This window comes from Boleophthalmus pectinirostris, unplaced genomic scaffold (genome assembly GCF_026225935.1).
Source record: "Boleophthalmus pectinirostris isolate CB_2022bp ecotype Guang Dong unplaced genomic scaffold, ASM2622593v1 HiC_scaffold_14, whole genome shotgun sequence".
NCBI lineage: Eukaryota > Metazoa > Chordata > Actinopteri > Gobiiformes > Gobiidae > Boleophthalmus > Boleophthalmus pectinirostris.
In genome coordinates, this window is record NW_026571047.1 from 20,649,214 (window position 1) to 20,659,565 (window position 10,352).

The following is a 10,352-nucleotide window of genomic DNA, read 5'->3' on the forward strand; positions in this document are numbered from 1 at the left end:
CAGCAAACATACAAACAAAATGGGTAACACTTTATAATAACTACACTTTCATAAACTATTGGTTATGAATAAAATTTAGATTCATGCTTCATTAATGTTAATTAAGATGCAGTCATGATAAAGTGGTGCCACAAAACACAATAAAATAAATTATTAGCACACAAAACATACCTCAATAAACTATTTTCATTCTTTCTAGGTTTCAGCGTGGATCGCGTGCCCCAGGACTTGGATGTGATTGTGATCGGCAGTGGGATCGGGGGTCTCACGGCGGGGGCGACTCTGGCCAAAGCGGGGAAGAAGGTCCTGGTTCTGGAGCAACACGATCAGGCCGGAGGCTGCTGTCACACTTACATAGAGAAGGGATTTGAGTTTGATGTTGGTAAGAGTCAATCAAATGTATTATTATTTCTTTGATAAGTACAGTTTGTAGTCATGGTCATTTCAATAATGGGGATTAATGTATCAAAGTATTTACTTTGTGAAGGACTGTCTTGGTATCCTATCATGTTTTGGCCGCACAGAAACTGAAAGTGCACTATGTAATTTTTCTGTTTGTCTCCATGGAGATGTCATTACTTCTCCTGAAACTCTTACTCATTATGGCTTTAAACCTAACTATCTTTATAGCTACAAACATGACCACCAAGTTATAGATCAGGTCTGTGAAAAGGGGACCCCACTGACAGTAAGACGTCATCTTTGTTGCAGTACAGTTAAAAGTTACATTTCAGTCAGAACAATATATCCTCTACATAGAGACAAGCAAGTGGCAGACATTCCACCAGAAATTTTATATAGTGCATTTTTAAAGCCAATTTTCACAACAGACCTAATAAATATATGAAAATACTATACTAAAAATATATGCTTTGGTTTGGCTGACATACTAAACATACATTACCAACTTGCCTTACTTACTTACTTACTTACCTTACTCACTAAATATAATAAACAACTTTTTCCTTAACAATCACCATATTATACTGTACATATTTTCCTTACAGGTCTCCACTACATTGGGCAGCTCCATGAGAACAGTCTGCTGCGTATTGCCTTTGATCAGATCTCCGAGGGGCAGCTGGAGTTTCAGGAGCTCAACCAACATTTTGACACCATCCAAATCGGAGAGGGAGAAGAACAACGAGAATACACCATCTTCTCGGGCAAAACAGCAATGCAGGCCCATCTCATCAAGCAATTTCCTGATGACAAAGAGGCTATCGAGACTTTCTTCAAGATCATGAAAGTAAGATAGTAACTGATTTTGTATTTTATTGAAGGGACACTATGTAAGTTTTGTGGTGGAGCGTCTGGAGATGTTGCTTTGTCTGGAATATTACACAAAATTGAACGATGAAAAGAGGAGAGAGAGGAGAAGGAGAGGGAAAAAAAGAGAGATGGAGAAAAGAGAGGGAAGAGAATAGAGTGCTAAAGGACAAAAAGGAGCAGAGTAGGAGGGACAGAGAAGTATTTTTTGGAAATAAAATGTCTGTAGTTGAATAAATTAAACATAGATACGTTTAAAACAATACTGTGGGACATTCCAGGCAAAATAAAATAATATCAATTTCATTCACCTTTAAGAAGTAATCAAACAAATGATTTCCTTGCATTTTTACAGATCTGTGCCAAAAAGACCCACTATCTGGCAACCCTAAAGCTGATTCCTCAATGGGTATCTTTGCTCTTGCTGAAATCGGGCCTTGCAGATTGGGTTTCTCCAGTTTTCAAACTTTCTGGGACGTGTGCCACAGAGCTGGTGAACACATTGACCAGCAACAAGGACCTCCATGTCATCTTCTCCTACCTCTTCTATGGTAAGAATGAATAACTAAAATAACGTTAACATATGTGTGAATTAGATATTGTTAAGAAAAACAGATTTATTTAATATATAATAAGTGTAGTCTACAATTAGAAGTAGTACAGAAAGTTTTGCAGACAGTTGTAGTAGGAGTAGTTTTAGTTCTAGTGGTAGTAGTAAAACTTGGGTTATACATTATTGAAACTTCTTAAAATAATTTTGGATTTTAAATAATTTATATGTGGAATAAACTAATAAAAGACCTAATTTTTGAGCACACGAAATGCCACAATTGTTCAGGAGATGGCGTGTTTAGATTTAAAGCAGTATAAATTAGACTGCTTTATTCAAGTTAGTGAAAAAATTTTGAGCACAGAAATGATTAGAATGAAGCTAACAGTGTATTGTCTTTAAAAACATGATTTGGTGTACTTCCTGGATAACCACCCAATGACATCACACTGTGGAACCACATTTTTCAGGATTCACACTTCTGACAAAAAAGATAGAAATATGTTTAATCACCTGAATTATTTTTGCAGGAGTGCCACCCAAAGATTCCAGTATTTTGATCAACGCTCTCCTGGTCCACCACTACAAACGAGGGGCATACTACATCAAAGGGGGCGCTAGTGAGATTGCCTTCCATATAATCCGCACCATTCAGAAATATGGAGGAAACTGCCTGGTCCGAGCTCCGGTCACACAGATTCTGGTCAATGATGAGAACACAGCATATGGTGAGAAGAATGCCCACAAATACTGGATATGCACGAAATTATGGTTAACAATATTTTACTGTGTTTCTGACAGGTGTAAAGGTGAAAAAAGGCCAAGAGGAGTTTGAAATCCATGCACCTGTCATTGTCTCAAACTGTGGAATCTTCACCACCTTCCAAAAACTGTTGCCTCGGGAAATCTCAGTTCAGAAAGGTGAAAAAAACAAACTTGAAATGGCAATTTTTTCATAGTTTATAATTACTACTAAACTATTTATGGGTTCCAAGCACATAGAGGCTATGGTTCCAAGCAAATATTTATGATGCTCTACTGAATTCATTTATTTATCCTTTATACTCTTGGGCAACACACTTGACTCATCTTGTTTGGACTAATGTATTTTTCCTATTGGAGATCTGCTTGTCTCCATGGAAAAGTTATTGTTTTACTTATATAATATTCAATGCAACATTAAGCGTATAAATCTTGCAAATTAAATTAAAAGCATTCTTACTGTGAGTGGGGCCCCCTCTCCACAGATCTGACCTTAACCTACTGTGAAACCTCCTTGCAATAATTTCTCCATGGATATATGAAGATGACAGACCCTCCACCAGAAAAGTTACATAGTGCACCTTTAACATAAAAATATATGTTGTATACTGTATTGTTGTACACTAAGCACCACCAAGTCAATTAACGCATACAGTATTTAGTAGACTATGATTTACAGTGCATTAGGGATGTAACAATAACCAAAATATAGTGATATCGTATCGTCAAACGTCTCACAATAATATCGTGGGGTGTCACAATATATCGAATGACAAGTTCCTTTGCTTAAATGCATCAATTTATAAATGCAATAGCTAATATACTTCAGAAACTACATATCCCATGGTTCATTTCAATGCAGACAACATGAAGAAATATGTTTTTTACTTGAATTCTTGGGATTATGACAGTAATAATTCACACCAAATTCTTGTCAGGGTATTTTAAAAGCAAAAAATTAGTCCTGTCAACAATTATATTAGCCTCTCCATAATATCGCAATAAATATTGTACAATAAGATGCATATTGTGATATTGTACAGAGAGATTTGGATATCGTTACATCCCTACTGTGCATAATTAGTTTTATTCAATAGATCATTAATAATATTTTGTATCTCCTAATCACTGTTGTTCTCCCACAGAGATGCAGGAGCGACTAAACATGATGAAACATGGCCGTGGGTCCTTCTTGGTCTTCTCTGGGTTTGACGGGACTCAGGAGGAGCTGGGCCTGGTCTCCACAAACTTCTGGCTCTTCAAAAACAACGACATGGACAAATCGTGAGTATCTAAAATATAAATGTGTCAGTTTGACTTTACACCAGGGGGTGCTCTTGTAAAAGCAATTCAGAGACACAAATTGATGTCGTTAAAACGCCATGGATGGTTACCAGGAAAAAGATGTGTTTCAGATTTAACAGACAAATATGAAAAATAATAATAGTAGAAACTAAAAAGTACTGGTAGAATGTAATTGTAGTGGAAGAAGTATTGGTATCACTTTATAACAGCAACCCTGTAATTAGCCTTTATAAAACATGACTGGACTTAATTAATTATGAACAAATAATTTATTAAGAATGACCGACTTAGTAACAACTTAATTAAAAGGTTAAATTAGTTAAAAATAAAAATAAAAAGTTTGTGCTAAAATGTTAATTATTAGTTGTTTATCTATGTTATAATGTTGTTTCCTTATCATAAACATATCTGGAGTTGTGTTTTGTTTCATGTACACATGTTTAACAAATCCTGCATATTTAGGCTGAGTTTTTCTCTTATACGGAAAACACTTTGTTCCACCTTGTGATGTCATGTGGTAATACAGGAAGTGCTCCATTGTGTTTTTAACCTCCATACACCTTCCCTAGAATCATTTGGGTGATTTCAGCCCCTGGGATCTACTCTATCTCTAAGGTAAAAGGTAGTTGTTAACTTGAAAGCTACCACTTCATGACATCACAAGGTGGAGCGAAGCATTTTGAATTTTGGAGATGCAAACAAACTACTACTAAAACTACTAATATCTAAACTAAAACTAAAACTACTTCATTCACACATGTTTAACACACAAATCCTGCATATTTAGGCTAAATTCTTAAATGGAAAACACTGTCTTAAATGGAAAGTACTAAAACTAAACTACTAAAACTACTTCATATAAAGATATAAAGGGTTACTCAAACATGTGAATGAAACAAAACACAACTCCAGGTATGTTTCTGATGAGATAACATAGTTTAATGCTCACACAAGTCAATTCTGCATAATAAGCCAACATACACATTTGTATCAACACACATTGTAGAAATTGTAAACATGCTGAAGAAAACTACAATTTTTTAGTATTTCTACACCAATACTATTCCCACCTATACTTGTAATGACATATTTGGACACCAGGTGGAGCATGAACTTACAGATGTTAGCACTTTTTTCCAGCTTTGTGTCTGCTTGCTGTATAACTTCTTGCTTTTTTCTAGTATGGAGGACTTCTTTGCACTGAGCAAAGAGGAAGCCCCTGACAACATTCCCATGATGTTTATAACTATGCCATCTGCCAAAGACCCGGAGTCTAAAATAAGACATCCAGGTAAATCAGTCTACTAAATAACTCCCCATAGTTATTTTTAGCCCTATTAAAATTTTAACATTTATTGTCCTGGTTTAGGCAAATCCTGCATGACTATCCTGACCATGGTGAGGTATGAGTGGTTTGAGGAATGGAAAGATACTACAGTGCGCAAAAGAGGAGACGAATACTACAACTACAAAATGAGATTTGCCAAAAACCTCTTCAACTGGGCCTGTAAACTGTTCCCCAAAATCAAAGACAAGGTTCGTTCTGAGACTGTTTATATTTTTCATTGTGCAAAGTAAAAGTGTAAAGTTATTAAACACTTGTAACCATATTGTAATAGGTAATAAGAGTAGGAGCAGTGGTAATATACCAGTAGTAGTAGTAGTAGTAGCAGTAGTAGTAGTAGCAGTAATAATAGGTGAAATAGTAGCAGTAGTGTTGAAGTAGGTAGTAGTAGTATTAGTAGCAGTAATAATAGGTGAAATAGTAGCAGTAGTGTTGTAGTAGGTAGTAGTAGTAGTAGTAGCAGCAGTAATAATAGGTGAAATAGTAGTAGTAGTGTTGTAGTAGTAGTAGTAGTAGTAGTAGTATTAGTAGTAGCAATAGCAATAGCAATAGGAGTAGTAGTAGTAGTATTAGTAGAAGCAGTAGCAGTAGCAATGGCAGTAATAGTAGAAGCAACAGTAGTAGTGGTAGCAATGGTAGTAGTAGTAGTATTAGTAGTAGTAGTAGTAGTAGTAGTAATAGTAGTAGCAGTAGCAATAATAACAGTAGCAATGGCAGTAGTAGTAGTAGTAGTAGTAGCAGCAGTAATAATAGGTGAAATAGTAGTAGTAGTGTTGTAGTAGGTATTAGTAGTAGTAGTAGTAGCAATAGCAATAGCAATAGGAGTAGTAGTAGTAGTATTAGTAGAAGCAGTAGCAGTAGCAATGGCAGTAGTAGTAGTAGTAGAAGCAATAGTAGTAGTGGTAGCAATGGTAGTAGTAGTTGTAGTAGTAGTAATAGTAGTAGCAGTAGCAATAATAACAGTAGCAATGGCAGTAGTAGTAGTAGTAGTAGTAGTAGTAGTAGTAGCAGTAATAGTAGCAGTAATAATAGGTGAAATAGTAGCAGTAGTGTAGTAGCAGCAATGACAGTAGTAGATAGTAGCAGTAGCAGCAGTGGTAGTAGCTGAAGTAGTAGCAGTAGTGGTAGTAGCAGCAGCAGCAGTATTGGTAGCCTCCTCCTACAGTGGGGTACTCATTTATAGCTCAGTACATGTAAAAGGAAAGAGTACTTGTTATACATAAGCGGTATTACTAACATGTATAGTTTCTGTATTTGATGCACATTTCTCACTATAACTAAATCCCCTGCCCCTCTCAGCTGGTGTTCCAGGACGTGGCAACCCCCCTCACAAACTGTCACTACCTCGGTGCCCAAAGAGGAGCCATGTACTCGGCTGAACACAACCTGGACAGATTCCACGCTGAGGCTGTGGCCCGCAACAGGTGCAATACGCCTGTGAAGAACCTCTACATCTCAGGTAAAGACTGCAGGGTTTACATTAAAGGATTTACAATAAAGTTAGCATTCAGTAGGCTTCATATAGGCTTGTAGAAATTGTAGATATATTGAAAAAAATTTATATTATTCTAATACATGGTACCCTCAAATGAAAATGTCCAATGTCCAACACAATTATGGTGAATGGTACAACATTTCTGGAGATTTCTATAGTGACAGTCGCTCTCACTTGTTACTTACACATTATGTTCATACAAAGGCAAGGTGAGTGAAGTGCTTTGCTCAAGGACACAATGGTCAGATCTGAATCAAACTACCTACGCTTGGAAATATGGTGGCTTGGTGGTTAGAATGTGGATAACCAAAGAGAAAATAAAATCACTACTACAGCATAGTATGTGCTTCGGTTCTGGTTAATGGGCAAATGTTTTTCCAGCATCTTCATTGCATAAAGCATGAATGAACTGTAAAGTTTGTAGCCTTTTCAAGTTGTTTATATGAAAATATACTCAATATTCAAATTTGACATACTTTAACTTCTTGGGTTAGTTTTAAAGACAATTCAATACAATACAAAACATAAACTTGTCTTTAAAAAGAACCCAAGAAGTTAAAGTACATAAGAAGACAAAATGAACGTCTTTGGCTTAAATTTGACATACATTTGAAACAACAAATGCACTGATCCATGTGAGATATCTCCCACCTCTAAATGCACTGTTTATCTCAACTAACTTAAGCATTTTATTATATTATGTTATTTATTTATGTTTTCCTCTTGTGGTCTGCTCCAGGTCAGGACGTGTTCAGTTGTGGTATAGCTGGAGCTCTTCATGGAGGCCTGTTGTGTGCCTCGACAGTTCTGGATCACATTGTGTACATTGACTTGCTCTTCCTCAAGAAGAAGCTGAAGAGGAGAAAGGCCAAGGAGTTGGCTCAGCTCGAGCAGAAGAAAATACAGTGAGAGAATCCCCAGCGCCCCTAAAGGACACTGTCAGAACTGCAACTAGGCCTACATGATGGACAGTATTGATTATTGTTATACAGATCAAGTGATATGTTTGTTGTATTACTTCAGATACAAAGAAAGTAACTTATTTATTAATCCAGTGCTAATTGTTAAGTATGAACATATATGTACAGTTATATTTTTTCTCAATCAAGAATTTTATATGTACAGCAGATGTAAACTTTTCATGTCTATTTGTGTATATGTTTTTATGTATGTTAATAAACTTGAAGAACTAAACAGATTCTACAATTAATGCCCGTTTTTTTATTAATACCATGGTAAAGTTACTATGGACGTCTCAGTTCCTGTTATAGGCACCATTTTGACGTCTTTGCATTCAAAAATTTGATAAATAATTAGCTATAGAAACAGTCCAAAATTTTTGTCTTAAACTCATGGTCAGACAATGATTATGTTTTTCTTTAAAGATTTTTTATACTTATTATTTTGAGCTTTGTGAACTTCTCTGCATACCTGGGTGGACTGCATCAAACATACATGTTAAATTTACTATAAACTACACTGTCAGGCAAAATTAGCAAATGATTCATTTGTTTTTATACTTTAATTAATCAATTAACCTGAATTAACCTTGCCCATTTAGCCCCAAACTGTCCCTCCAAGTCTGTATGACCGTAAAATAGCTGTATATTACCTGTAGAGCTAATGATTCACCTGATTCCCAGTTGAATCGCACTTGTAAGTCCCCCTGGGTGTCTCACTTCTCACCTATGTTGTTCTGACCTGTGTAATAACCCCATGTTGTTTGGCTAACTGCTGGAATCAAACATTTTGGTGAAACCTCAGACTTCCTGCTCTAAGTGAACATTTCCTCAGTAAACGCTGGACAGATTGGCCCGGGCAAACTGTGGTCTACGGGGGGATCCTAGAGAAGAATGCCCCCTCTGTCCTGTCCGCTGCTGGATGAGAGAGGCCTGGTTCTGCTCTATCCAGACTGACTGCTGCTGCTGCTGCTGTACAGGTGGGCTGCTAGCATTTTATCATATGGCCTGTCTATAGAGTAATTAATCTGAGCACATTTTAACTCACATAACTACTAATAATTTATCAGAATATAGGGTTAAGTAGTGCCTATTCCTACTGTATTCATGAGTGTGTGCGATGATTTTGACCACTATTTCAACAGTATAACAGCACATATACAACATACAAGAGTAGTACTTTTCAGAAGTGTGTAATTCATGGATCTAGGTTGCCTACATTTTGATTATTTGTGTTTCTTTTTTTTTTCTTCTGAAATACCAAAATCTGCATGTGCATCAGCCTGGACACCTAAATCCTGAATAAATTGCAAGCATATGTTTTGGCTACATACTTTTAACTAAACCTAATGTCATTATCATTGTGGTCATGATTCAATTTTTTGATAATAATTTTGAAATATTACTTCAAAGCACCTACAATCTCACTTAAGTCAAATGTGTGGCTGCACTACCTGCCCCTGCCAGGCTACTAACAATCTCCAATATTTCCTCACAGGGAGTGGTACATTATAAGGACATTATATGGGGTACCACAATAGCTTCCATCTCTGCATGCGGTGTCCTCTGCAAGCTACTGAAACACAAGCCACGTGCAGGTAGAAGAGATCAAAAACTGAAATGGTACAAAGAAGCTCTAATTATATCGACTGTGCGTGGCTGGAGGCTCAGTGCACCATAACATGTCATTACAGCAGCACAGAAAACTGCACCAAAATCATCATGGGAGCTTTGATTTAGACTCTTACTTTTCTATAATGATTCACCGAGACATAACTTACTTTGAATTTATTAAGTCTATGTTGTTTAAAGAATTTCAACTTTCCAATTTCACTTTCAACATTATAAACTGCAAAAAGTAACATCTAAGAAGTTCAAATTACTCAAATTAAGAAGACAACTTGATTTGACTAGATTTCACTTGAAAAGTAAGATTATCTACAAGTGGTATAAGTATTTTTTCTTAATTCAAACATACAATTTGCTTTTTTATTTTAAGTACAAAAAGTTGTTGTTTTTCTTATCTTCAGTGTAACTAGATGAATTTTCCAATTTCAGCTACACAAAGACTTTTTCCATTGGTAAAGAATTTTACTTGTCATGTGAAATGTACTCAGATCAGTATAAAATGTTCTCAATTCAAGCTATTTTAATTTATTTTTTATTTTTTGTAGTGTAGTACGTGGTATTTTCCTATAGTCATGAAGATTTACTGTATGTGATGTGTATGTGATGTGCTGCAATTGCAAAAGAACAAATGTAAGTTTTATTGTTAAATGGAAGCTGTCTTCTTCTGTAATGTCTCTAACAATACTTTCACTCTCATTACCTCATGTTTCTGTCTCTACAGGTGCCTAGGGGGGGCATACAAAAGAGTGAGGATTGTGTATTCTATTACAATGGCAGTCAATGTAAAAGTTGTGATAGTAATTGCCTATAGTATTGCCCTTAATCTGGGTGACATACAGATACAGACACACCCTGTGCATTGATTAGCTGAATAAAAGAAGATGTGGCACAGGGAAACGCCATCGATATTAATAGGATCTCATGCAAAAACTATTATATACACAGAGAAGTACTAGCAAATAGTAACTACATAAGAGAAAAGGAAGATTAAACTGTCAAGTCACTCACAAAGATCCAGCTAACTCATACTCATGCATT

General features: G+C 36.0%; 1 protein-coding gene across 1 annotated transcript; it reads left to right on the forward strand.

Moving 5' to 3' along the window:
• Window positions 1-19: 19 nt before the first annotated feature.
• On the forward strand, window positions 20-7,635 carry si:ch1073-13h15.3 (inactive all-trans-retinol 13,14-reductase). Its single transcript, XM_055149914.1, has 11 exons — window positions 20-23; window positions 200-382; window positions 1,008-1,249; window positions 1,625-1,820; window positions 2,350-2,547; window positions 2,621-2,740; window positions 3,727-3,865; window positions 5,068-5,177; window positions 5,256-5,422; window positions 6,531-6,690; window positions 7,466-7,635. Exons 1-11 carry the CDS (start codon window positions 20-22, stop codon window positions 7,633-7,635), a joined length of 1,689 nt encoding a protein of 562 aa, XP_055005889.1.
• Window positions 7,636-10,352: the final 2,717 nt, after the last annotated feature.

Excerpts from the sequence above, each read along its gene's own strand:
- si:ch1073-13h15.3 (XM_055149914.1), top strand. Across the intron at positions 383-1,007 it reads GGGATTTGAGTTTGATGTTG|GTCTCCACTACATTGGGCAG; the intron begins GTAAGAGTCAAT and ends TTTTCCTTACAG. Across the intron at positions 1,821-2,349 it reads CTTCTCCTACCTCTTCTATG|GAGTGCCACCCAAAGATTCC; the intron begins GTAAGAATGAAT and ends TTATTTTTGCAG.